This window comes from Pundamilia nyererei, unplaced genomic scaffold (assembly GCF_000239375.1).
Source record: "Pundamilia nyererei isolate P.nyererei 1_Seehausen unplaced genomic scaffold, PunNye1.0 scaffold00265, whole genome shotgun sequence".
Taxonomy (NCBI): Eukaryota; Metazoa; Chordata; class Actinopteri; order Cichliformes; family Cichlidae; genus Pundamilia; species Pundamilia nyererei.
Window position 1 is genome coordinate 208,893 of NW_005187666.1, and position 27,811 is coordinate 236,703.

At 42.8% G+C, this 27,811-nt stretch overlaps 2 protein-coding genes across 2 annotated transcripts in view; both read right to left on the bottom strand.

Annotated features, from left to right (window-relative positions):
- LOC102194209 (unconventional myosin-XV) overlaps window positions 1-21,242 on the bottom strand; it is a 47,278-nt gene extending 26,036 nt beyond the window's left edge. The window contains exons 1-36 of the mRNA XM_013915180.1: window positions 20,803-21,242; window positions 20,587-20,706; window positions 20,161-20,478; window positions 19,753-19,950; window positions 19,225-19,457; window positions 18,503-18,908; window positions 18,129-18,211; window positions 17,676-17,739; window positions 17,434-17,543; window positions 16,103-16,177; window positions 15,926-16,016; window positions 15,797-15,802; window positions 15,599-15,702; window positions 15,007-15,070; window positions 14,218-14,331; window positions 12,826-12,987; window positions 12,597-12,710; window positions 12,428-12,486; window positions 11,987-12,110; window positions 11,780-11,875; window positions 10,038-10,169; window positions 9,196-9,321; window positions 8,027-8,104; window positions 7,771-7,922; window positions 6,112-6,157; window positions 5,836-5,960; window positions 5,262-5,379; window positions 4,982-5,157; window positions 3,504-3,588; window positions 3,356-3,388; window positions 3,141-3,222; window positions 2,832-2,962; window positions 2,324-2,419; window positions 560-688; window positions 363-469; window positions 16-194 (exon numbers count right to left, since the gene is read on the bottom strand). Of these exons, the coding sequence (XP_013770634.1) occupies window positions 16-194; window positions 363-469; window positions 560-688; window positions 2,324-2,419; window positions 2,832-2,962; window positions 3,141-3,222; window positions 3,356-3,388; window positions 3,504-3,588; window positions 4,982-5,157; window positions 5,262-5,379; window positions 5,836-5,960; window positions 6,112-6,157; window positions 7,771-7,922; window positions 8,027-8,104; window positions 9,196-9,321; window positions 10,038-10,169; window positions 11,780-11,875; window positions 11,987-12,110; window positions 12,428-12,486; window positions 12,597-12,710; window positions 12,826-12,987; window positions 14,218-14,331; window positions 15,007-15,070; window positions 15,599-15,702; window positions 15,797-15,802; window positions 15,926-16,016; window positions 16,103-16,177; window positions 17,434-17,543; window positions 17,676-17,739; window positions 18,129-18,211; window positions 18,503-18,908; window positions 19,225-19,457; window positions 19,753-19,950; window positions 20,161-20,478; window positions 20,587-20,706; window positions 20,803-21,135 (4,669 nt within the window). The 5' untranslated portion in view covers window positions 21,136-21,242. The remainder of the gene's footprint in view (window positions 1-15; window positions 195-362; window positions 470-559; window positions 689-2,323; window positions 2,420-2,831; window positions 2,963-3,140; window positions 3,223-3,355; window positions 3,389-3,503; window positions 3,589-4,981; window positions 5,158-5,261; window positions 5,380-5,835; window positions 5,961-6,111; window positions 6,158-7,770; window positions 7,923-8,026; window positions 8,105-9,195; window positions 9,322-10,037; window positions 10,170-11,779; window positions 11,876-11,986; window positions 12,111-12,427; window positions 12,487-12,596; window positions 12,711-12,825; window positions 12,988-14,217; window positions 14,332-15,006; window positions 15,071-15,598; window positions 15,703-15,796; window positions 15,803-15,925; window positions 16,017-16,102; window positions 16,178-17,433; window positions 17,544-17,675; window positions 17,740-18,128; window positions 18,212-18,502; window positions 18,909-19,224; window positions 19,458-19,752; window positions 19,951-20,160; window positions 20,479-20,586; window positions 20,707-20,802) is intronic.
- A 57-nt stretch (window positions 21,243-21,299) lies between these two features.
- LOC102199800 (proline-rich protein 36-like) lies at window positions 21,300-26,086 on the bottom strand. Its single transcript, XM_005750212.2, has 3 exons — window positions 24,365-26,086; window positions 21,394-23,031; window positions 21,300-21,317 (listed from the first exon to the last, which is right to left on the bottom strand). The coding sequence occupies exons 1-3, from the start codon at window positions 26,084-26,086 to the stop codon at window positions 21,300-21,302; spliced, it is 3,378 nt and encodes a 1,125-aa protein (XP_005750269.2).
- Between the last annotated feature and the right edge of the window lie 1,725 nt (window positions 26,087-27,811).

Sequence of the window (27,811 nt, forward strand, 5' to 3'; positions counted from 1 at the left end):
TGTTCATTTTCTCACCATCGAAACAGTGCACGTGCAGAACCGTGTGAGCTTTCTTGCGATTGGCGGTCCACTCCAGTAGGCAGGGTGGGTACGTCCTGACATACTCTGGCCCGACACTGAGCCTCTGCAGGGCCTGAAGCAGACGGTGCTGGCACACACAGTCATAGCCCTCCGGCCCATAGTCAGACACAAACCTGCAAAACAACAACAAGCATGAACAAACACAAGTATCAGCACAACCACAGCAAAAATATACCAAGGAGCAAAATACTTCAAAAGAACATATTAATTTAGAGCATAAAGATCAATAAACTGTTGCTAATAGTGATGGATGGTTTATATGTTGCAGGCTCACGTCTTACTTCAGCAGGTACTTTGCAAGCCTCTGAGAGGGCAGGAAGGCAGAAAGGCAGGAAGAAAGCAGGAGCCAGCCGCGCTCTGAATTTAGGATGTTAGGATTCCTCCACACCTAGTGGTACAAAAGACAGCAATGAAGTAAATTAAGAAAATATTTAATTAGTAATATAGTTTATTAGTAGACACAAAAAGTGGTTCTTACTTGATTTGCCACCTGAACCAGAATCTCATCCCTGAGGCTGGGATTGGCCAGTCCTCTTTGGATGATGTAGTTCCCAAACAGATTCTCCTGAGCCCCGTTCAAGTTTGGGTCACCCATGAACCTAAGTATCTATTAAAAGCACGGGTAGTTGGTAGTTAAGACATGCATAAGTAAAACTCAAGCCCCCAAATTTATAGGTTTGGTCAAAAAAGGTTTTACTGATTTTGAACAGTTGATGTCCAATTAAACTGATGGTTAAATCAACACAGATACAGTTAGAACCACAAGTGTTTGGACCAGGACAGATACTAAATCAAGCAACTAAGATGTGATGGAAGTGCAGACTTTGAGCTTTAATTAAGTGGTTTCATATAAATATTATATGAACTATTTAGGAACTACAGCTATGTTTGTGCATATTTCCCTCAATTTATATAGTTTTATTTTTAAAACACCAAAAACTGAATGTAAAGCACCTCAAGGTGCTTTACATTGTAAGGTAAAGACACTACAATAATAGAGAGAAAACACCTGCAATCAAACGACGCCCTATAAGCAAGCACATGGTGACAGCGGGAAGGAAAAACTCGCTTTTAACAGAAAGAAACCTCCAGCAGAATACCATGACCGGTTTGGGGTGAGGGGAGGAAGACAGGACAAAAGAGACACTTTGGAAGAGAGCTAGAGATTAATAATAACTAATTAATAATAACAGAGTGGTGTGAAAACACACTGTGAGTGAAAAGAGGTAAGTGAAGAAGAAACAGTCAGTACTTGATGGGAAGCCATGAAGGAGCCTAGACCTATTGCTGCATAACTAAGGGCGGATTTAAGGTCACCTGATCCAGCCCCAACTATAAGCTCCATAAAAAAGGAAAGCTTCAGCAGCTGCTTGATGCTTGCTTGTTTGTGGGTCCCTTTGCATTCAGTTTTGCCTTCACTAACTGAAAAGCATACTCGGCTGGGTTGAGATCGGGTGACTGACTTTGGTCACTGAATAATATTTTCTACTTTCTTCGCCTGGACAAACTCTTGGGTTCCTTTAGGTCACTATCCTTTTTCACTGTGAAGCACTGTCCAATCAGTTTTGCAGCTTTTGGCTGAGTCTGAGCAGAGAGTGTAGCCCTGCACACTTCACTATTCATCCTGCTGCTTCTATCCGCAGTCACAACATCAATAAATACCAGTGACCCAGTTCAGCTGGCAGCCATACATACATGCCCATGCTGTAACATTGTCCCCCCATGTTTGACAGATAATGTGATATGCTTTGGATGGTGAGCTGTCTCTCTCCTTCTCCATACTTTTCTCTTCCCATCACTCTGGTGCGGGTTGATTTGGCCACTCCTAAAGTTTTTGCCACCTCTCTGACAGCCTCCTTCCCTTGCATGTCTTGGGACCTCGTATTGAGAGCTGAAGAGCCAGCAAATGCACCTTCAGCCACAGATCTTTTATCTGCCTAAGCTTTAATGAAATAACAAGAGACCCGGCTTCACCTGGTCACCTGCTTGTTTGAATGTTTGATTTATAATCCACCGAAGTGTCATGCAGAGGCGACATTACAAGAAAAAAAAAAGTATCATTTTCCAAAGACCTGTGGACTTAACTGTAGCTGAGGGATTTTTAAAGTGCCAAAAACTGGAGGACACATTCATTTGATTGCTTTTCATTTCCTGACATTAGATTTGACCTTTCAGCACCGCAAGGTTTTCATTTACACTGTAGATACCAGAGTTACCCAGCAACAACTGAATGCAACTATACCAGAAGGAAAACGTTGAGGGCTCCGTGTTTTAGCTCCTCATCCATTCGAATCAGGGAATTCTCCAGCGGGGCAGTCACCATCCCAAACAACGGCTCCTATAAACACACACACACTCAGCCTGAGAAATAATATTTCCAGTTACCATTTACAACCCTCATATAAATGAGTCCTGTGACGCTTCCCATTTATTTAAACCAGTCACAAAAATTTACATGCATTTCCTGAGTGCTTGTACTTTTCCTGTTGTAAGGGACATGAAGCTGTTTAGACAGTGATGTTGTGCAGACCTGCTTCCCCTGTGGTGACAAAAAGCAAGTCCTCTTGATGTAAATAATTACATTTTATGACAACCACTTGGTTTAATGTTACAGTAAAAGGTTTATGGTTCAGCAAGTGGCAGCAGTAGCATGTTTAGGGTTACAGAAAGTCTACATGCGATAAATGTAAGTCAGTGTAATGTCCTCTAACACGATCTGAACATAACTGTGCGTGTATCTTCATTATTACCCTAAACATAGCCCGGATGTAGTGTGTCATGAGGTAGTTGTTGATGTCCAGGGGCAGGGTCAACTGGGGGTCAACCTGAACCTTTGGAGCCTGAACGACAGCCAAGCAGTCAGAATGCAGCTCCTCACCACCTGCACGACACACGCATACAAACAAAAGCAGCAGGCCGTGTGTGAGCACAGAAATACGACAGCAAATATTCTCGAGGCCACCTGCAAACAAGATGGAACACATCTTCTGATGGAGGTTTTTTATAGGCTCAGTGTCTTCATATCAGCAAGTGTTATATATGAGTGTGTGTGTGTGTACCTGAAGCAGCCTGTAGCAGGGCGGCCAGCTCAGCGGGAATGGGCAATGTTGTCACATTCACCACTTCTCGATTGATGCGATCCTGCACACGTTGCAAACACACACACACACACACACACTCAAACATTTATACACGTACACGAAATCTTCTTCTTTTACTCAAAATGCGGCCCTCCTCCCTTTGACGTATTCTCCCTACGTCCTCCCTGTCTCACCTCCTCCGCCTTCCTTGCAGGCTCCACCACTGTCTGACAGAAAAACAACAGCATCATACTTGACACGCTGGTTCATTTTTTATTTGTTCGCTTGTTTTTAGAAATATGTAAATGTGTCCAGCAGTTTATTCAAACCGTGTGCGCCTACCCTCATGTAACGCTGGCGATTGACGATGAGCAGCACGACGGAGCGTAACCTGATTAGGTACTTCCTCCTCAGAGCAAAGTTTTTCCTGTTCAGGGGAAGGATTAACCATGAAGGATTCAAAAAGAAGCAAACAGAGAGCAGAGAAAACACTGATTTAATGTTCAGTACATAGAGTCATGGTAAAATCACTGACATATCAGATTTTAAAATTTGGAAGTTTGATGTTTTAGGAGGTTATAAAAACAATCACGTCATCAGCAGGTGTTAAAATGACAAAAATATGATCTCAGATGAGCAAACAAATGTGACATATTACACTGTCGTGCGTTTATTTGACAAAAACGAAAGCAAAATGCAGCAGCAGTGTGTGTAAAACTAAGATCACCCTTACTGCTTCCATAGGAATTGAGAGGGTAAGTAGCAGCTGGGTGCTGTTAATCAAATTGATCATCAGCGAATGTGAGCATCTGTTGTGCTTTTGCACGTTTCTGCTCTGGAGCACTCAGGTGTGAGAGATTGATAAAGTCATACAGAAAATGATTACTGTATGGAAATGTCTAAATGTGGTTTTAGACACTATTAAGTCATGGGCTGCACTTAGTTTCTCACACACTGCTTCTGCATTTTGCTTTAATTTTTGTTAAAAAAAAGGAAAATAATGACAAAGTTTAATATGTAATCCACTGTTGTTGATGTCAGGTTGCATTTACCTAATTTTAAAACCTGCTAAGTAGTTGGTATCATTTTTATTATGTCCTTTCTTTTTATCATGACTGTATGTAAATAAAGAAATGAATAAAATTGCCATGTTTTTGTGCAAAAGTCTGACATCTTACTCTAATAAGAATTAATGCTGCAACCAGTGTAACAAGATTTAATGTATCATTTCCCCAAATTCATCAGAGGGAGACCGGCCGCTGCTGAACTATAATTAATGTCTTGAAATGTCTGACCTTGAGTTTTAGTGCTTTTTTATTGATTTTTTTTACACAGTAGAACAAAATGTAAATTGGAACATCTATGGACTTTGCTGGGCCGGCAGCGAATCAGACATCTATCACCTTTGATGGATAAGTACAGCCTGAATCCTCTGGCCTTGTCTCCTCACATCAAGGACAAAGAAGCAGGTTGTCTGAGATAAGGTTTGACCTGTTTGACTCTGTGAAACCAAACCCTAAAGCCTAAATTGCCAAGTGCAGGACTGAAACTCCAGACTAAACAGGGCAACATGTTGGCTGCTGAAGAAAGCCGAGGCTCAGTCGACTTCCAGGAAAAGACCGATGATACTGATAGTGTTCGGCTTTAAGATTTTTAGAATAGAGAAATAAGACTGTGACTATGTGGAGTTTTTCTCTGTTTTCTGTATTTTTTGAGGAGGATATATATATATATATATATATATATATATAAGGACATTTGAAATGTGAAGTGATGATGCTTTGAAGCATTAGATGAAGGCAACACGATGGGCATGTTACCTGGCCAGGTAGCCTCTGCTACGAGCTTCAAACACAGTCAGAAAGCGCTTGAATTTGATGAAGTTCTTTCGGATGAAGCACGTGCGCGTGTATCTCTGCAGCGTCATGGCAGCGAGGTTCAGCACACGGTCACGCTTGCCCTCCAGCAGCTGATACAACTCCTCTTTCAGAAAAATCTAACACACACACACAAATAAAAACTCATCTGTTTTTAAATCTACAGCACGACATAGCTGACCTCATGATTTGTACTTGTGTGCAGATTTCTGAGAACGCTCACCTTACTGACACCCAGCTGATACGAGTCGGTCTTCACTGGGCCGAGTCTTTGGAGCATGGCAACGCAGTTTTCTCCGTCTGCAGGTGGAGTATCCTTCAGGCAGAGCAGGGCTTTATACCTGCATCGACATGTGACAGTTCAATCTGAATTCTGTGAAAACACCTAAATCTTGTGTATCTTTGCTTATTACTTGTGGTGAATCTGAGAGCTTATTGGGAATCTGGGCATTCACAGCTTCGGTAACTTCTATCTGTGAATCTTATTGTAAACGCTGGACTGTGCTGACATTGTTTTCTTTTCTCAGACTACTTTGGCAGTGAACGGCGCTGTGAGATCAATTGATTTCAGCTGCTCTCCTACTGCAGGAGGTGACAAAAGCCAGATGGCTACTTCAGCGTGAAGAAATCTGTGTGTGAAACGTATTCTACCCAGAAAAAAAAGACCAATCATCTGAGCAATTTTTGAAAACTGAAAGCAGCGAGTGGAGAGGGCAGCAGAAACAATTTATTTGAGGAAAGGAAGCTGAGAATGATGATTCAAACACAATCAGCTTGGAGATAAGTAGGTGGCCAACCTCGATAGGAAGCTGTGAAAGTGCAGTCTGATTGGATAACCCTCCTTCCTGATGTGGATGGTCTCCATGATGCCGGAGTAATGCAGCTGAGTTTTGACCAGCTCCATGTCAAACATTCCTGGCTCCTATAACAGTACACAATGTACATGCACACACACACACACACACACACACACATATATATAGATATATGCTTTTTTTAAAAACAGAAATTAATACAAATCTAAACAAGAAAGCACTGCAAGCCTGCACACATCATCCAACTTGCAAATATACCTTAAGATGGTTTGGCTTGATGCATCGCACAAAATAAGGGTTACACCTGTCACAGATAGATGAGAATGAATGGATGGATGAGTGAATAAACAAATGCATGAGCTGATGAAACCTGATAAACTGTGCGGGGAAGTCTACTTTCCAGCTGAAAATGAGAATGCATGGCATGTACTTTTATAGCTGGAGCTACATTATTAACAATTTCAGACTGACAGACCTCCTGAGGCCTCAGTTTTCATCTATTTGAGACATGATTGAGGCTAATAAGGCTGTCAGAGATAATCACTTTAGTCTAATGGTACACCACGGCAAAACAAATTGTTCAATCCGCCTTTAGGAACAAGGCCATGATAGAGTGTGCGTTGTTTGATGAGAGCTGTGAAAGAAACCACTCCTTCTTTTGCTCATTGCCCACATCAGACACTCTCATCACAGACAATTTCATACATTTATGAAGCATCATTATCTTTTTTCACCAGTGATAGTCAGGACCACTTTAGTCTAAAGGAGATTAATATTTCCCACGACTGGGATTCATATTTGGTGGTGTGGCGCTGCTCACCTCCCCGTCCTTCCATGTGCACACGTGCAAAGCTAGAGGCAGCAGGGAGAGGGCCAACGAGACTGTCTGTACAGAACTGACAGCAGACATGATACTGATTAAGTCAGACACACCATAAAAGGAGGAGATGGGGGGGGGCTTGGTACAAAGGGACTTGCAGATGATTCTTAACTGCAAGCAGAGTCATGGCTCAGTCACACTACAGCAAAAACAGGATGGCAACCTCATGGCAACTAGGAAAAACCGGACCTCTGAGTGACCACTTTTGATTGGAAGGTGACTGCACCAGTTGCCTGGTGGTTGGCAACCTGTCTCCAAACAACTGCAGTCTGGCTTGACTCTCTGCAACCACTCACATACAGACTGGTAAAAGTTGGCAAGTAACTTTTTAATTTATATTCTGAGTCAAGGTTAACAGGTATGCAGGTGTCTTTTTGCAACGGGGGACTCATCTCTCAGTTTGATTGTAATCTGGTTACATGTCTATATAAAAGCAGGTTTGCTGGTAATATGGTCAGTTTGCAAGTAATTTCTGAATATTTGTTTCAAATCTAAGAGGTTGTGTCTGGAGTCTGAATGAAAGTCGTTAATGTGAATTTGATGCCAACAGATTTGTGATTTAATCTAATTAGTCACAGTTAAACACCAGATTATCACAAACAGATTTCACATAATTGCCAGATTGACCCTATTCAGCTGCACACTGGCTCAGTTGTATTGTTATTTTATCAGCATGTTGATCCACCAAAACCGCTTTAAAGACAGTAGCTGACCTGATTCTCATCTTCAAAGCAAGCATTTAATTTTACTGCACACGGCTGCACTGTGGTCCACTGTTTTTCCTTGTGTGACTTTAGGATAAAGCTACTTAAACTGCCCACCCATTATGCGATTTGTCAGCTGGATGCATAGAAGACTGTCAGCTGAACATTCAGCTGATTCATCGCAGTTGTAGCTGAGCTTGACTTTGTGGTTCACCTGAACTGATGACAGGCTCAGTGTATTGTGGGAACTCGAGTGAGTGTCAAAGAGGGAGAGATTTCAAAGAAAGCTGTGATGCAGTCTTCTTGTTTTAAAAAGATAAATGAGCCTAAAACCTTTCCATCTTTTCCAGCAGCTCTTGCAGGCTGCTTTGAAACTTTGCGCTGACCGTGTTGGCCTGATAACGGCGAGCCGCGCTGCTGCGCCGCACGTTAGACCGCTGCTGAGACAAAGACTCTGAGTGCTTCCAGAAGAGGCTCGAAACCATCTGCACACACAGAAAGACACAGATAATATCCACGTTACAATATCATGCTTCACCATACTTTAGTATCTGAATCAATTTTTTTTTTAAACATTTCCACTTCTCACTCTGTTCTTGCTCTGGGTGAAGAGGTCCAAAACATCCTGGCGCACCATATCAAAGTTCTTATCCAAGAATTTGTAGACCTGCATCACAAATCATTCAAAACTATTGCAAATTGATTCAAACCAGAAATTTACAGCCACATGCATGAACGACAGGGAGATTTTTATGGAACGGAAATATCTCTGGAGTCTGGTTTTGACAGATTACATTAGAATATGTTTAAAACATACCACACAGTATGCAAGCGACTACCTGTTTCACAATCATACTGTCCAAAGCAAGACATTTTGATGAAAAACCTAATAACCTTCAGTACTATATCACATTCATTCATTATTATAACACAGTTTTTCAGTACTCCCGTGTACTACTTCACAATGATTTATTCACAATAGAAGCCATGTGAACCTGAACAAGAATGGATGGAAAAAAAATTGATGGATGGACACACAATTCTAGAGCTGTTAAGCAATTAGTCAACTAAAAGAAAAATCACTCACTCAAATTTTCAATTAAAAATGTCATTTCAACAGCACCTGTGGCTCTTAGTCTGTCAGATGTGTGGATTTTGGTGTGTATTCATTTTAAATTGTTTAAAATCCTTTCATCCAAGAACAATGTGGACTTTGGATCTGATGGGCACCTGTTTAACTCAGTGTTTGAGCAGGTGCACATATGCTATACGGCTGAAATGCAAAAGCCCCAGTTTGAGTCCGACCTGCGGCCCTTGTATGTCTGAATTTACCACATGTGGACTCCAATCAAGTTGTACAGACATCTGACAGATGATCACTGGCAAAGGGTGTGAATTCTTATTTATGTGCATGTTATATTTTAGCTTTTTATTTTAATAAATTTTCAAGAATTTCAAGCAAACTTTTTTTGTACTGTTTGTAGAATAAAAAGTGGAAAATGAATTTAATCAGTGATTTGAAATAATGCTGTAATATGACAAAATGTAGGACAAGCAAAGAGCTGTGAATACTTTCCAGATGCACTTTATATGAGAATGCAAAAAAAGAGGGGAAAAAAGGAAATGATCAGAGGAAGAACACTGGGGGGAAAAAGGCTATAAAAGAGATTGAAATGTTGAGAAATGAAAAGTTGAAAATGTTAAAAAGCAAAACACAGAGAAGCAGGAAAGAAAGAAAACAGGGAAGGCAGGAAGTACCTGGTAGGTGACCTTCCCTGCATAGTGTTTCAGGGTAAACTCTGGCTGTGGCATCTTTGGCCTGGCATAGAGCGGATTGTTTCCATGGTGATAGTGGCACTTCTGAAGGAAGGTGTGGTCTGTTGCCTAGCAATGATTGGAGATGGTTAATGGTTGTTGAGCCATGGAAACTAAACCTCTACAGCACAAACACATGTTTCCTGTGCGTGTCTGCGTGTGAGTGTTTGGCAGATCGCCTCAGTGGGTTTTTCATGTAACGGCGTGTTCATATTTCACTCCGAGCATCAGAGACTTATAATACATTTATCTCACTATGAGCTCAGACAGCTTCTTACACTGGGAGCCCCGGGAATAATGATAGCAGCAGGTAGGCAATTAAGTGAGCATGTGGGATAGTTTTGTATTGATTGAAGCTGGCTACAATACAGTCTCCTGGTTAATGAGAAATCCAATAGTGCAGGTTTTTTTTTTCTTTTTTAACTCAATTTTTTTTAAAACTGAGATATGAAATATGAAGTTAGAGCTGTTGTTGGCTTGTGTTTTTTTAACAGCACGCTTAAAGAGTGCAACTCTTCCAAAGTTTCCTGTAATCTAATATAAGCCTATTATAAGTGCGCTCGCTTTCCACATACTGAGTCTGTCTCAATCACTTGTTCTTCGCGCACTTGGGGCTTCTCTCTCCGTGGAGTTATAAGTCATTAAACACCTTTGTCTTAATTAAAAACTGCTTGTGTTTACCATTATTGTATTCACTTTCATATTGTATGTGTTTTTGATTCAATTTAAGCGAATTCCAATAACTCTGGAGAAAACGGTTATTAGTTTAACAGGAATGGGCTTACCTGAGGGAAACCGCACTGGTCGTCCAGTATGCGCAGTATCCCATGGGGCTTAGCAGCAATAAGGTCGAGGCATGCCTCGTTGTGGCCGAAGGGCTGCTGCTGCCATTTGATCTGCTCCCGCATGTACTCCTCCTACGCAGCACAATTCAGCACAAAACAAGCGCAAGATTCGTCAGGCTGGTGTATGTAAAACTCGACTAACTCGCTGCTAATTGTTTCTTGCTTTCTGCTATGATTTGTGAAAGATTTGATAGCCTGAGTTTAAATGTGCCTCTGGAAATCCCTCCTTTTTTAGACGGGTGACATGGGGCTACAACTGTGAAACGGGAATATAGGTTTCATAGTTGTGCTTCTGTATCATTAACACAAAACTCTTTAAGCTTCTCTGGTGTCATTTTAACTTTTTTTGTTGCTACATTAAATTATCTTGTTGGCTTCAGTGGCGAACTATGCGGGGTTTTTGTGTTGTTGGGGTTTTTTTGCTTTGTGGCTGCCTGTAAACTATTGTGATAGTTTGCAGGCAGCCTTGCATACATACAGTCACTGAAAACTTTATTGGGAACACCTTGCTAGTTTGTGCTCGTGTTTGACATTCAGAACTGATTTAATTCTTTATGGTATAGATTGAACAAGCTGCTCAGAAACATTCTTCAGAGATTTTGGTCCTTAGTGACATGATAGCATCACACAGATACTGCAGATTTGTTGGCTGCAAATCAATGATGTGAACCTTCTGTTCCACAACATCCCAAATGTGCTGTACTGGATTGAGATCTGGTGACTGTGAAAGCCATTCAGTACAGTGAAACCCATTATGTTCAAGAAACCAGTCTGAGAGGGTTTGAGCTTTGTGACATGGTGTATTATTCTGCTGGAAGCAACCATCAGACGATGGGTACATTGTTGTCATAAAGGGATGGACATAGTAAGCAGCAATACTCAGGTAGGCTGTGGTGTTTAAACAATGCTCATTTGGCACTAAGGAGGCCCAATGTGTGCCGAGAAAATATCCCCACACCATTACACCATTACACCAACAGCACCCTGAAGCATTGATGCAAGGCAGGATGGATCCATTCTTTCATGATGTTTATGCCAAATTTGGATTCTACCATCTGAATGTTGCAGCAGAAATTGAAACTCAGTGGACCAGGCAACATTTTTCTAATCTTTTGTCCAGTTTTGGTGAGCCCGTGTCAATTATAGCCTCAATTTCAGTGTTTAGCTGACAGTAGCAGCACCCAGTGTGGACTTCTGCTGCTGTAGCCCATCTGCTTCAGGTTTCAAGGCATTGTGCATTCATTCTTTTGGATACATTGGTTGTTGCTTTCCTATCAGCTTAAAGAAGTCTGGCCATTCTGCTCTGAACTCCAACATCAAAACAACATTTTCACAGAGAAACTGCCGGTTATTTGATATTTTCTCTTTTTCAGACTGTTCTTTGTAAATCCTTGAGATGGTTGTTTGGGAAAATCCCATCAGATCAGCAGTTTCTAAACCATTCGGACACATCTCATACCAACAACTATGCCATGTTCAGAATCACTTAAATCAATTTGAACTTCAGCAGGTGGTCTTGACCACATCTACATGTCTAAATGCATAGAGTTGCTGACATGTGATTGGGCAATTAGATACTTGCATTAATGAAAAGTTGAACAGGTGTACCTAACAAACTGGTCAGTGATGTCACTGATGTGAACTAAATGGGAAATGAACACATTAACTTGTGGTTCTCTGACCTGCTCCTCCTGGAAAATGACCCTGTTAAAGTAGAACTGCAAAGTTTCATTGGCGTAGTTGATGCACAGCTGCTCGAAACTGTTCACCTGTAGCTCCTGGAGGACACACAGAAGAGACAACCGGGGGTTATGTGAGTCACTTAGCACACGGGTCAGCTCAGACACAAACACAGATGTGACGTTACTGCGAGTGCTCTTCAGTGTGACCTCAAATCCATAAATGTCCAGCACGGAGATGGAGAGCGCTTCGCTGCGAGGGTAGACGCGTCCGTTGATGCGCTCCGTCAGCCAACTAAACAGCAGCGAATACAGGATCTTGGCAACAGCATCTCTATGAAAAACGCACAATAAGGTTTCTATGGAAACAGAAAACCCGGTTCCTATGGAAACAGAGGACATCTGAAACCCCCCCCCCCCCACTTCAAGCCCTGACGTCCTTTGTCCTCACATGCCTCTACCAAAGATTGGAAGAGAATATCACAGACTCTTGGCTCCCTCTCAGCAGTCTCCTGGTATGATTTTAAAGAAGGGGGTGAAAAAAACATGAGGACATTAAAAAGCCCTAAGATTTTCAGTTTTTTTCCCCCAAACAGAGCAAGGTGCATCATGTTTAATTTAACAGATTGAGACTTTCAGTCACTCACTCACCTGGCATCCACAGCACTCTCCACTGTCAGCGGAGTATAGATCTTCTCCCGCACCGTATCCTGGGGGATCAAACACATCTCTGATATCTAACATCTATATTTTGTTACAGAAATAATCATATCTGTGGTGTGTGCACGGGGCTGTTTCTGCAAAAGTGTGCACCACTTACTGTCAGCTTGAAGGTGACAGATTTCTCTAGGCCCTCGGGTGAGACCAGCAGCAGCTCAGCCACCACCCTTATCTCCTGCGTGCTCACCACTGACGCGACCTCCTGACCCTCAGCCTGCGGGACACAGTCGCAGACACATACATATGGAGTCACTGTCATTATTACTGCCAACGTCATCCTCACCATTAGGTCGTGAAACTAAATACATGTTTGTGTTTGAAAGACAGACCAGGTGTGGCTGGAAGTAGATGTTCCCCAGATGAAGGACAGAGGAAAGAAGTCTGTAGATGCCATTTTGCTCCTCTGAGGTGAAACACAGGATGTCCATGGCACTCAGCAAACGCCTGAAGTCCTCCCCATCATCCTTTCCCTCTATGGTACAGTTCCCTCCCTGCATGCATGGACACACACGTGCACCGTTAGGAAAAAGACATTTTACCCTCTTTAGGTCTAATTTAAGAGCAACTTATCAGTGATTTGAGTCTCTTGGTGCAGTGATGGGGAGGATCCACTTCAGGGTGTATCAGAGCACCGTGACCTCACTGGCGATTGCAGTTACGAGAGCAAAAGGGCTCACTTGTCAGCACACTTTCAGTCAGGGAGAGCAATGACACGCTATCGCTCAGCCCGGTGTTAAGTTACTCTTCAAAAAATGTTGTTGTAATTACCACAAACACACCGCTAACTGGGTGGGAAATAGTCCAAGATGAACACTACCTCATAAAGAAATACAACAGCGCAAATCAGCTTGGAAATAAAGCCCAGAGGTGAAAAAACAAACAGAAAATGTCATAATTATGAACAAATGGCCCTAATTAATTCTTTTTGTGTGGAAAAAAAAACTTGGTGTTGGCAGGACAGCTGACAAAGAAGAAACAAGACTACAGCTGTGCCTGCAGCTTTGCTAGGCTGCAGTTACGCACACCTGTGTTTCAATATAAATGTTGAAAAGTGGACGTTCAACAAGTATAATGTTAATCCTATTCACCAGGATAGGCTGTGGTTTCATGGTTTTAAATCTGTGAGCAATGAAATGGTCATTTCTGTGCTGTATTAATACTGTGACATTAGTCTGATCTCTTTCATTGTTCAGGACTGGTTTAACAATGGCTGATTTTGGATCACACTGCACGCCACCACAGTGGATTTTAAATAAAACAATCAACATGTAATCCAAGTGCAGACTTTCAGCTTTAATTAAATGGGTTTCACAAAAAAATTCCATTAACTTTTTAGGAATTCAAGCCATTTTTAGATATATATATATATTATAGATAACGTGACACAGATGCTCTTCCAGGGCTTTACTGTAGCTGCCTTCAGTTGCTGTTTGTTTGTGGGTCTCTCTCCATCCAGTTTAGGCTTCAGTAACTGAAAAGCATGCTCTATTGGGCTGAGATCGGGTGACTGTCTTGGTCATTACAGATTATACCATTTCTTTGCCTCAAGAAACTCTTGGGCTGCTTTTGCAGTATGGTTCTTATTGAATTTTAGTCCCAAGACTTAATGGCTTAAGGCTTACTGAAGTAGCAGTTATGCTAATGGTAACTCTACAGGAGGTTAATGTCCTTGTGATTTTCTTTGATATCTGATGGATGTCTGCGTGTTTGAATCTGAGCACCTGATTGAGATAGTAGTAAGTCTCAGCTTCCTGCAGGTACAGCGAGTGCTTCTCATGAGGAGGAAGGCCTGCCAACATCTCATAGAAGATGTGATAGTTCCTCTCTGATTTGGCCTGTGAATAAACACACATACAGAAAAAAGTCACCCTGACACATGCGCACACACACTAGGACTGCTTAGCAGTTTAAATCTCTTATGACTGAAACGGACACACATAATGCCGTTGACAGAGAAACACATGTTTGAGGGATACTCAAAGGATGTGTGACCAGATGAAAGCGACCACGAAGAAAGTCTCGGGCTACATCTCTACATCTGTCTGTAAGACACAGCTGTCTGTCATTCAAAGCCATTCAGATATACGTCACTGTTATTAGAGCCACAGTATGTGAATATTTAATTCTCCCTTAGACCAGGCTTAGAGGTATATCTGGACTGTGGATGGCAAAAGCACATCACAGAGCAATGTTTAAATTTTACTTGAACTTTTCTTGAAATTAACAGTGAACTTAATTACACAGGTAAGACACTGCTACGACTTTGTGCTTGCCTGTTCTTCAACGCAAATGCCGTTCGGTGACGTGTAAGTGGCCTAGTACCAAGAAAGGTTGCTGTTGCAGGTTTTACAGGAAAAGTGAACAGGGTGCCTACTAGGATATGTAGCGCTAGGTTCAGATGGCATTAGATTAATGGAAAGGAGTGCATGTCTGAATGGGGCTCATGACTCAGTGGTAAAAAGACTCCACCTGAGCTGTTGTGTGAATACGTGTGTTTGAGAGTTTTTCACCTGAAAGACAATGCGTGACTTCTCCAGCAGGTACTGAGACGTTATGGCACCGCTGATTACACCCCTGGTAAAATTACACAGTCAGGTACACACACACACACACACACACACACACACACACACACACATGCAAACACAGAGTAAGGCTGAGTTAAGTAACAAGTCATGCATGTGTAATGTGCTCTCTGTCACAGTTCTAACAGAAAATCAACTCCTTATCTAACTGTGCCAGTGGGACATATTAGCATATTCCCCAGTAAACCCAGTGTCACCAATTCTCTGTGTGTGTGCATGTGTGTGTGTGCATGTGTGTGTGTTATGATACAGGGATAACATTACAGATCTATAAAGACATTTCAAGTGACCAAAATGGGCGAGATAATGTATAACACAGAGTAGAGTCACAAAATAGGCCGTTTCTTGATTTTATATATAGCCTCTTCATAAATGCTATAGATTACAGTCTACCTAACAATAAAAGCAAAATTATTACAAATAAAAAAACACACTGAAACATCGGAAATCCCTTTTTGGCGTAACACCAACACCAAAAGGAAGCAGCTGAAAGAAGAAGAATGTTGTTACTACTCACTCGTCCATGTAGATCTGCGTGTATTTGCCAAAGCGTGAAGAGTTGTCGTTGCGCACTGTTTTGGCATTCCCAAAAGACTCCAACAGGGGCATGGCCTCAAGGATCTGCCCAGTCAGCACAGAGGGAAAATTACTATGAGCACTTTCAGTATGACGGTAAAGAGAGCAAAATATGGGGGAAGCGATGAGAATACTTTACCTCTATCTGAAGGCAGAAGATAGATTTAAAGACCAGGATGTGAGAGAAAAAAAAGTTAGTTTAAACTGAATATGAGCTTCATTCTGTGTCTGTCCACTCATACAAAAGAATTGGACACTGGACATATACCTGCTGTGTGACATTGCGTTTGTGGTGTATGGCTGTCAGGTAACGCAGGATCAATTTAGTGGCCTCAGTCTTCCCTGACCCACTTTCTCCACTGGAATAACAAAAACCACCAATATGAATGAGTTATAGCGCTCGTTTTATGATGCCTTTAATCAGACTTTAATCAGCAGTTCATACCTGATCACTATACACTGATCTTTTTTGGCATCCATCATGGTGGTATATGAGAGATTAGCAATGGCAAAGAGATGACTGCAACACAACAAAAGATGTCGAATTAGAATAAAATCACACACACACACACACCAGCTGTGTGCATGTCAGCTTGGTGTGTGTAGAAGTGGCAGTGAAATCCATAACCAAACTCTCCCTTGGCAACAGACCATTAACAGTGTAAGGCGAGCCTGTTACTAACACCTGAGAGTGCTGGCCTTTAACGCCTTTATTTACCGCCGTACAGGATCTCAGAGCACAGCTTACGACACATGTAGACAGATGTAGTGGGACAGCGTATGCCCACACAAACACAGCTGTAAAGGTTTCACTTGAAGGTTTAACCTTTTAACGGCTAGTGTGTCACATTTGATACGTGGTGTTTTGTGAGTTTTTGAGACTTTTGCGTCATCAGTGTGAATTTTTTCACCCACAAAAACCAAAATGAATTACACAATAAATTTTTTTTAACTCATGTAGATGCAAATTAATGTTTTTGTTTTTTCAAAAAATTGTTTCAATAAGCCCTCCATTTTCAAACAATTGTGGTTCCAACTTTTTCTGAACCATGAACCATTCTCTGGCCTTTAGTTTTATTTATGCATCTAGATTTTGGGGTTAAGGTAACCAGGAGAAATTAGCTGTGTAGACGTCTGCCTTTCTCTAGAATAAAGTGTATTAAACTGCCAAAAACAGCATTTGAAAAAGTCATTAGCAATGTCTCTTGCAATGAATTACAACCCGTTTATTCCCCCAAAAAAGTTTCATGAAGGAACTATTTTCTTTATTCTGAACTATGTCAGCTCAGTGTATCACTTTGCTTGTGCCAGCCTGACCGAATGTAAAAAATAACAGCATCCTTTAAGCTGAACTATAATGCTAGCTAGCTACCTGCTTTTTTTGCTTTATAAACAAAAAGAAAAGCTCCTGTCGACTTTTTCAGTTTAGAACTACAGGGCTAGTGTCGTCTAATTCATTATATTCTAAACAAGGCAGACATCTTCACATCTGATAAATCCAAAAACGGGTAGTCTACAAAAATAAATAAATAAATAAAGAGTCTAGAAAGGGTGACTTCTTGCTAAATTCATAGGAAAATGCCTGACCTTTGTCACACTTCTGAGACAAAGTTAGAATTAAATCATTTCGAGCCTAATAATCTTGTGCAGTTTATTAATAGTAAAATACTCAAAAATGGCCTATCTTCCATTACCTCTTTGCAGAAACTCTAACAGGTCCAACACATGCAAAAGCCCAAACACACACACACACACACACACAAACACAGATCTTACGGGGGGTTATCACTCAGTCCATGACCTTCATAAAGGAGCACCATGTCTGTCCCGTAAATGTTGAGCAACTTGTATGGATTCACAGACACAAGGATGCTGCCTATGTAGGTCTGAGTGGAAGACAGAGATGACAGAAGGACAAAAGGACAAAAGGGAGGGTAAACGAACTGAGGCAGCTGGCAGTGTCCGTGACATTTTATGATATTACGTTATTTAATCTGCAAATGAGTGATTTAGCATACATAGACAAGATCCTGGTCGTAGCGTTTCTTCAGGTTCATCAGAACAGTGGTCTCATTCAGCTCACTGAAATTAAACACAGAAAATTAAAATTCATGTCCTGAGCACATATTGTCCTGCTGAAGCAGCACTCCCACTCTCACTTTGACATCCAGCATTAATTCGTTTTCAAAGACACTCAAGAGCTCTCTGATTTCCAAAGACTTGTAGTTAAAAACAAAACAAATATCTAATGTGGGGTTTTTGCTCTGGATGTGTTTTTAATAACACTCACATACTTAACATATAATTTACATAATTATAGTGTTTCAAAGCTTTTCAGAGCTTACAGGGACACTGGGAACAAACAAGCCATAGAATAAACTGTGTTACACTGTGCTCAGGGAATAAACTGCTTGTAAGAGTGTGATATAAGTAAATAAGAAGTGAGGCTGCTAATAATGGTTTGTGCTTACGGGAGCTGTGTCAAGTCCTCCATTCCCTCCGCCCAGCGTTTAACCCTGTGGCTTGTTGTGGGCATGCTTAGGATAGAATAGATCTGGACACACACATGAAATGTACATAGTTAGTCAAGGACTCACAAATAACAAAGCCTGGGGTGTACAGTCACGGCTCAATGCATAGCTGATGCAAAACATGCAGAAATTCAGATGTTTGTGAACTCTATGAGGAAATGCTGCTAGGGCCATTTAGCTTTAAAGCTTCTCAGTTATTGCTTGAATAATCTGTACATTACGCTTGTTCCTATGCCAATCTATTCTCCACCAATTGTAAAAAATTATAGAAACTTAAATCCTCCTAAAAATGGGTTGATCTTGCATTCAGGTACCTTGTCATACCAGCTTTGACCTGGTACTTTCGGCCTGGCTCTCTCTCTCTCCGGAGCCCAGTCTGGGTCCTGAGCCTTTCCATCCACAAATCGAGGTGCGGGTGAATATCCTTCTAACACCCCATCTTCTTTGTACATCGACCACTTAGATAAATTCTGCACAGTGCCATGTGGTAAAACCCTCTCAGCTGCCCAAACGTCCTCACCTCCATCCCCTCCTCCTTGGGCATTTCTGGCCCAGTGGCCTGAGCGTGGCCCATACGGAGGAATCACAGCATAGCGATTGTCCTCACCCTGCAGTCCTGTTGGCACCGCGTATGAAGCATAACGAAGCTGCTGGTTTTGAATGGCATCAGACAGGCTTGGATTGTGGAACCGCCGTGTGAGAAGTGATTTATCTGGAAGCCTAATGGACAAGAAAATTGATGAATAGCATGTAACTGTGGAACACTGGCAAAATGTGAACACCAACATTAAGTGGGCTTACTCTCTAGTATGTGGAGTATACAAGACTAAATGCTGCAAAATGGTCAGAATCAAAATATGAAAGAACCATCAACATATGCAGATTGTATAAAGTCAACTGGAGATGATTTGGGTTTGTCTGTTAGTTAGTTTAAATGAATCCCCAGCTTGCAGATTGATTTCCTAACAGGTCATTTACCTGGAAAAACCTAATCAGGTCACTTGTGATAGTTTCCAGTAACAGAATAGTTTCCTACCTGTAACTGGCGCCACGCATATCTTCCTTCTGCAGCGCAGTGTATAGGTTGGGAGGTGTAGGTTTGGGCACGCCTGTCAGCACAGAGTTTTCTGACAGATGATAGAGACCTGTAGAACGAAGAGCCCGGTTTTGCCTCAGAGCAGATGAAAGGTTTGGAGGCTGACCAGGGATTACCAGGGTCCCATCAGGAAGACGATATGATGCACTTCGAAGGTTTGCATTCGTGAGAGCCTGAAGGAGGCAGAGGAAAAGCAGAGAAGTTACTCAAGAGTTCAGTTTAGGTCACTAAAATGTCCCCAATATTACACTTCATTTCAATAGTCTGTAATAGCTAGAATGTTATGCTTAACTTTAGAAGCAAAAAAAATGCAACTAAAACAGCAATAAAAACATAAATAAAAGCAATACAAATAATGTTTACTTTATACTTTATTGAATAGTATAAATAGTAATAGTAAATAGTGATAAATAGTAATAGATTACTGTAGCAAAGCTAAATGATATACTATTTTTAACAGGTATGCACTTTAGAGAGATCAGGGCCAACTGGCTTCCGTGGGTCAATGATGATGGTTCCATCGGGCAGGGTGTAGGACACACCCTTTAAATAAGGATTCTGCAAGGCAGCTGCCAGGTTGGGGCTCTTTGGTTTTCTTGGGTCAATGATAATAGTTCCATCTGGGAGCGTGTATGAAGCTCCTTTCAAGGCTGGGTTTTGGAGAGCCTAAGTTTTAAAACAGAGACAAATGAGTTAGTCATCAGTGAATTAAAGAGGCACCTCAGGTCAACAGTGATTATTAGACAAACTGGAGCCACGAGAACTTTTGAAGACATGATACTTATACTTGTTAACTTTTACACAAGTCCTGCTATGTGGGGAAGAGAGGGTGAGTTGAAAGAGAAATTCATAGCACATAACATATCAATAACTAACCTTGGTCAAGTTTGGTGATATGGGTATATTGGGGTCTTGAACCCCTTCTGGTAATTTGAATGAGGCACTCCGCAAGGCGCTGTTTTGGAGGGCACCAGAAAGGTTTGGAGAGACAGGTTTGCGTGGATCAATGATGATGGTGCCATCTGGCAAGGTGTAGGATGCACTTTTGAGGTAAGGGTTCTGAAGTGCTGCTGCGAGATTGGGGGACTTTTGTTTCTTGGGGTCAATCACAATGGTCCCATCGGGGAGAGAGTAGGAGGCCTCACGCAAAACTGGGTTGCTTAGGGCCTTAGCCAAGTTTGGGGAAATGGGTTGCTGAATGAGCAAAAACAAATAGAGAAAAATGTATTAAAAGATTCCTTATTTTGAACAAACAGATGATGAAAAGAATGAGTTAAGAAAGGAACATAAGACATGGATTACTTGCTGTCTAGGATCGATAATGGTCCCATCCGGAAGAGTATATGAAGCAGTCTTAAGGTTCTGATTCTGAAGAGCTCTCGAGAGGTTAGGAGACATTGGCTTCTGAGGCATACGAGGGTCCTATGTGGGTAGAGGCAGAGTGTGAATTAGAAGAGTATAATGTAATGAGGCAGCTGTTGTTGTAGCCTACATAACTGACATATTCCATTTACGTACCCTGATCGATCCATCGGGCAAAACATACGAAGCTCCACGAACTTGCTGATTTTGCAGGGCATGGCCAAGCAATGGGGAGGAACGTGGATCTGCATATGGCGAAACCAAAGTTCCATCTGGCAGACGGTAAGACGCTTGCATCAACTGTGGGTTTTGCAGGGCACTTCCTAATGCTGGGGAAGAGGGTGGTTTGGGTCCATATGGAGATCGTCTGAGTTGCACAGGAGTGTGATAAGAAGCTTGACGAAGGTTTGGGTTCTGCTGAAGAGCACTGTGGAGCTGAGGCCCAGCTGGTGCATAAGGGTTACGACGCTGCATCATAGGGGATCTCATAGTTGAGACACTCTGCAAACCAGATCGGTTTTGCAGTGCATCATGGAGCAGCGGCGCAGGGGCAGGCTCAGAGATATAATCATATGGTGTAACAACAGTTGGTCCATATGGCAAACTGAACTGTGTCTGATAGGAAGCTACGCCTCTTAGTGCCTGTCCATGTCTCATGGCTTCAGGGAGCACTGGAGATGGAGGTACAGATGGGGGATAAGGGGATTGAGGTCTATAAATAGGAGATACATAGGACGCTTCTCTCACTGCCTGGTTTTGCAGAGCTCCAGATAGTAATGGAGAAGAAGGGGACAGAGAAGGTTCAAGAGGTGACACTGGCCTTTGTAAAGGGGAAACATAAGATGCATCTCGTAGAGCTTGATTTTGCAGAGCCCCAGACAGCATAGGAGATGAGGGTGCCATAGGCTGACCATAAGGTGACACTGGTCTCTGGAGTGAGGGGACATAGGAGGCATCACGAATAACCTGGTTTTGCATTGCACCAGACAAAGTAGGGGACAAGGGAACATAAGGGTCTACTTCAGGAACCATATCCTCCATCACTACCATTTGGGCTACCTGAGGTCCAAGGGGGGATGAGAAGGAGGCTTGTCGGAGAGACTGGTTCTGCAAAGCACCAGAAAGCATGGGAGAAGATGGAGCTACAAATTGATGTGACTGTTGAGTGTAAGGATCAGCATAGGGCATCATTTCTGGTGTGTAAGTAGGCGAGTGGACAGCACGTGGGGGCAGGAGGGGGGAGGGCTGACGGGAGACTCGAGGAGAGAGGTGCGGGGACGCGGAGTGCGGTATGTGTTTAATGGACAACTGTGGGGAAGGGGGTGGCATACTTCTTACTGACCGCTGGGCCACGAGTGGACGTCCTCGAGCAATGGGACGAGGAGGTAATCTTCCAGATTCTCTTCTCCTCAAGGGAGCACGGTGGACCATGTGAGGGGAGTGGAAAGGAGAGGAGTGAAGCGAGGAGTCCACTGTGAGAACAGAAGACCTATTGCTTCTTATAGAGGAGGCACGAAAAGGACGCACATTCTGGGTTGGTGGGGGCACTGGACGTCCTCGGAGACCCATAGGGGAGGGTCTGACAGTACCTAAAGGAACATTTCCACCCATCCTAGGCCGGGCCACTGGTGTTGGATCCCTAAGCAGTCGAGTTGAGCGGCGAGAAAGAGTAGGGGATGATAGGTGAGGCCGGGGCCCAGCAGGAGATAAGCTACGATGAGATGGGGAAGGAGATGGTCTTCTGCTGAGCTGTGGAGAGAGGGGGGGAGATACATGAGCAGGAGAGAGGGTAGGAGATGGTGACCTATGAATCTTTCTAGCTTCAAATGGGCTGCGGGCAGGACTGGGTGCTGGTGGAGGACTTCGCCTTCTCATGGAAGCACGAGGTGAAGAAGGTGGAGATCGTCGCCTCATTGATGGTCTTGGTGACGATGGGGGACTATGCCGGATCATTGAGGCACGGGGAGAGTGGGGGGCTGAAGGACCTCGAGCCAGGAGAGAGGGTGATCTCTGAGGTTGCATTCTACGACGAGCAAGCGGGGAGGCCATAGGCGAGGAAGGAGGTGAGAGTTGCCTAGACATAATAGAGGGCGGTCTTTGGGCATTAATTAAACCACTCCTCATGGATGGCTGTGGAGAGGGACTGCGTCTTTGTGCAAACATAGGAGAGGGTACTGGGGAAGCCATAGCAGGAGGATGACGTTGCATTTGTGGGGAGGGCATAATGACAGAACGGCGGGATGGTGTCGGAGAGGGTTGAATACGGCGTCCCGGAAGAGGGGACATGTTGGCTTGCTTAATGATCATTGCAGTTGGAGTAGGGATGGATGGTGGGCCATAACCCTGCTGCTGTGGCATCATCATTGGGTCAGTCATCATCTGCTGCTGAAAAAGCACAAAGCTTTATGTTCAAAATGGAAACATGGACTTTAGCCCAGTAATTTACAGGCTGTGAAAAGCAGTTATCAGATTTGCAAGCTGATTTTGCCTGGAATATTATTTTTCATCAAGAAAATGTTACACTAATTATTTCAAAGAACTATTTATCACATTGTTGGTCATAAGCAAAAAAAAGCAGCTACACCTATCTAACATTGGCTTATTGATTATCTATCGCTATTTCCAGTTCAAATGAAATGAAATGGTTTAATGCTGCTATCACTAATCGTACTTAGTACTGAGAATCTAAAAATAGAAACATCCCACCTCAGGATGCTGAAAAAGTAGTTCATGCATTTATTACTTCTAAACTGGACTATTGTAATTCATTATTATCAGGCTGTCCTACCCCCCCCCCCCCCCTACCCCAAAAAAAAAAGAAAAGCCTTCAGTTGGTAAGAGTACTGACAGGGACTGGAGGGAAAGAGAGAGCATATTTTTCCCATCCTGGCTTCACTTCATTGGCTCCATATTAAATCTAGAATTAAATTTACCATATTACCCCAACTTCTCTCTCATACTGCTGGTTTACTTGTGGCTCCCAGAGTATTTAAAAGTAGAATGGGAGGCAGACACTTTCAAGCCACTCTTTTATGGAACCAGCTCCCAGTTTGAACTTGGGAGACAGACACCTGCTCTACTTTTAAGATTGGATCAGACTGGATCATACGACCCCAAACCCTCCCTTAGTTAAATTGTACAATGCTTAGGCTTCTGGAGGCTTCCGATGATGAATGTTTCTTCTTCACTCAGCGCTATTCACTCTCTTAGTTATTACTAATCTCTGGCTCTCTGCACAGTGTGTTTTTATTTTGTCTCCCTCCCCTCGCCCCCAACCAATGGCCGTCCCTCCCTGAACCTGCTTCTGTCGGTATCTTCCTGTTAAAAGTGAGTTTTTCCTTACCACTGTCGTGGTGGTCTGATTGTTCCCTATACAATTGTAGGGTCTTTACCTTGCAATATAAACCACCTAGAGGCAATTGTTATCGTGATTAGGCACTATATAGAAAAACTGAATTGAACAATGTTGAGCAATATTTTCTTTATTTATTGAATATGTTACTGCCACATTTCTCCGTGTGGTGGGATTATTTAAAACAAGAGAACTGTGTAACTTGAAAGGGCAGTGCATGTGTACTCTTTTGAATTTCCCATTTTTTTCTTTTTTATATTTACAGTGCAATATGAATCACACTGAAAGTCAGCAAAGTCACCCTCCTGTGACTCTCTAGCTTTAAGAACATTGTCAGGTTCAATGACACTGCACAGCTTGAATTACCTGTGGTGAAATCATCTGTTGTTGTGGCAGCATCATTTGCTGTGGCATCATTTGCTCTTGTGGTGACATGATTTGCTGTGACATCATTTGCTGTTGTGGGAACATCATCTCTTGTGACATCTGCTGCTGTGGCAACATCATTTCCTGGGGCATCGTCTGCTGCTGTGGCAACATCATTTGCTGGGACATCATCTGTTGTTGTGGCAACATCGGCTGCTGCTGCGTTAACATCATTTGTTGCTGTGGTGACATAATTGGCGATGACATCATTTGGGGGGACATACTCTGGTCTTGTTGTAACATCATCTGCTGCTGCGGTGACATGACTTGCTGCTGAGGTGATATCATTTGAGGGGACATCATTATTGGTTCTTGAGGGGGCAACAGATTTTGCTGCGAAGACATCATTATTTGTTGTTGTGGTGACATTGCCATCTGTTGCTGTAATGACATCATGCCACCAGGCTGACCTGGCACGAGAGGAATCTGGTCTTCGTACTGGATTTCTGACATATCTTCAAATTCTGGATCAGGCGGCAAAGTTGGTGGAGGAGGCAAGGTAACATCTAGACGTTCTTTCCCGAAAAGGCGCACTTGAGGTCTGGGAACTCTAAACGTCATCTCCCCCCCTTGAACTAAACTGCTATCATCTCCATACTGATCCATCTGGCCAACATTCTGGTTTCCATAAAGGTACTGTCCTTGACCTACAACTTGGTCTCCAAACCCAAACACCTGTTGGCCTCCTGGAGGGAATCCAATTGCCTGCTGGGAGCTGAAGTCTTGGTATGGCATGCCAACATCAGTATAGCTAAGTTGATAGTCCTGCGCAAATCCACCTTGCATTCCCATAGATGATACATAAGGGTTCTCATAATAACCTGCCTGTCCAATGTCATAATAGCCCACTTGTTCGCCACCATAGTAAACTCCCTGATTATTTTCATCATAATAGCCCTGAGTCTGAGGGTCAAGGAACCCATCCACCTCTCCTCCATACATATGGTCATCACCCATTACTGCATAGTAGTCCAGACCCTCATCACCATACATTGCCTGCTGCTGCTCGTAAGCATAGTAATCAGCAGAGGAATAAGGGTTATAATATTCCCCCGTGCTCTCATCATAAAGAACACCAGGATAATATTCTGCATTTGGATCATTGAATCCTTCATCCTCATAGTAACCAAGGTCTTGATATCCTGCTCCCCCTGCCCCATTGTCATTGTCATAGTAACCATAATGACCATCATTTCCATATGCTGCCTCATCTCCATAACCGTCATCATACCCTTCATATACTTTCTGGTATCCGTACACATCTTCATCATGCTCATAACCATTGTTTTGGTAACCCTGGAGATAACGTCGGGAGCTGGCTTGCCGACTGTGAGCTCTATGCCCTTGCCAGCCATGCTGTTCTGAATTTTCCCGCATTTTGGTGGACAGGAAGCGTTTCGTCAACCAGTTAGTTGCCGCTGCAACCTTCCCCAACAGTAGACTTCTGTTCTTGAAGTCGTCAACAGCCCCATCACCATCCTTTTTCCCAAATAAGCCTTTGAAGAAGCCCCCTTTCTTCTCATTGGAGTTGTTCCCTCCCAGGCGAAGCAGCATATAGGTTGGCTTCTTCCCACCATTTGCCTTCTCTTTGGCCTCTTTCTCCTTTTTCCTCTTTTTGCTGGCCTTGAATCTCATCATGAAACGAGAGGTGTTCTTCAGCATGGACTTGCGACGTTTCTTCTTAGCAATTCGCGTCTTTCTCTTCCCCAAACCCAGGAATAAACGTGAAGTACTTTTAAGCTTCTTCCTGCTGTTCCTGCGTCGCTTGAAGCCTGAAAACTTCATGAACATCCTGGACATGTTCTTCAGACCTTTCCTCGGGATTTCTTTCACTGGAATCTGTGGCGTTTCCTCTTTCTTTTTGCCCTTTTTCTTCTTTGCGTCAGCATCAGATTTCCCTCCTTTATGGTGGCGATCGTCCTTGGATTTTTTTTTGGATTTCCCATAATCCTCATCATCCTCATCTTCCTCGTCATCTTCATCCTCATCATCATCCTCCTCTGAGTCTTCACCCCGTCTAGACTTCCCCACTTTCTTTCCTTTAGCTCCCCTGCCTCCTCGCCCCTTCCCTCTCCTATCATCCTCTGAGTCTTCCTCATCCTCTTCATCACTGAACTCTTCATCCTCTTCATCGCTCAGGAGCTCCTCCTCTTCCTCCTCAGACTCCACTTTCTTGCCTTTCCCTTTGTCTTTTCCTTTCTTTCCATCATCTTTCCCCTTGGGCGGTTCCTCTTTTCCCTTCTTACCACCCTTTTTATCATCCTTTCCACCTTTCTTATCATCCTTGCTGGCTTTCTTGTCGTCCTTCCCTCCCTTTTTGTCATCCTTGCCTTTCTTTTCCTCCTCCTTCTTTTTCTCTGGTTCAGGTTTTCCACCCTTCTTTGCGTCCTTTTTGGGGTCTTTCTTGCCAGGCATTTTGGCTAAGGGCACACCATGCCCTCTCTACGAGATGCAATGGAGCTGACCTTCAAAAGAAAAATAGAAAGACATCACATGTGTAGAGTTTGGAAGGCACCACTGTGAGAATGTCTCAAGTTCAATAAAAGGCATGTTGTGTTCCAAAAAGTCTGACCTTTAAAAGACTCCTTGCCTTATATGTGCCTGTTTGACTTTGTGCCAGAGCTATATGCGGGTTCTGTATCTGTGTAAGGACAGGTCCACCTGGCCAAAGCAGTTTGACACTGCCCAGATCGGGTCCCCATGAAGGCTTCTGTGCAGGTAGATAGATAGATAGATAGACAGATAGATAGATGAATGTCTGCAATCTCACACATACAAATAAGACTAACATTAATATTGCTATCACATTCAGAAACAGCAGTAAAATGCATTTAGTAAGATAAGTCAGTGTTCTTGTCTTAGCACGAATACTGTCGTAATATCATATCCTTTACAAAGTGATTAGAGCTCCTATCTCTATATTACAATATGAAGACATCATCTAGAAATGTCCAGTTTCCATACAGAAATCTCTTAGCGATACACAACCTCAGTGAAAAGAGCCATCATCTATCAATGTCCAGCTGTACTATAGGCTTTAAGGTCAGCTCTAAAAGCCTTCTGTAAATTGCAATTCTACATTAGTATGCAAGGTGTTGACTGTAAACCTCACTGCAAACTCTTTGAAAGGAGATTGTTACTGTGTTGATTTTACTCATTTCCACACAGTTTGATCCCTACGGTGTTTGCGTTCGTGCAGATGCAAGCACTGAAAACACACAAACAACATATGGAGCTGTTACACCAGCTCCAGCTCTACTCCCTCTACGGTCCAGTCAGTGCTTCATCTGTAGACTTGAAGTTAAAGCCGCAATCATTCATCCAAACCTTTCCGGTCATAGTCACCTCCACTTCACTGACAAAAAAAACGTCACAAAAGAGGAAGTG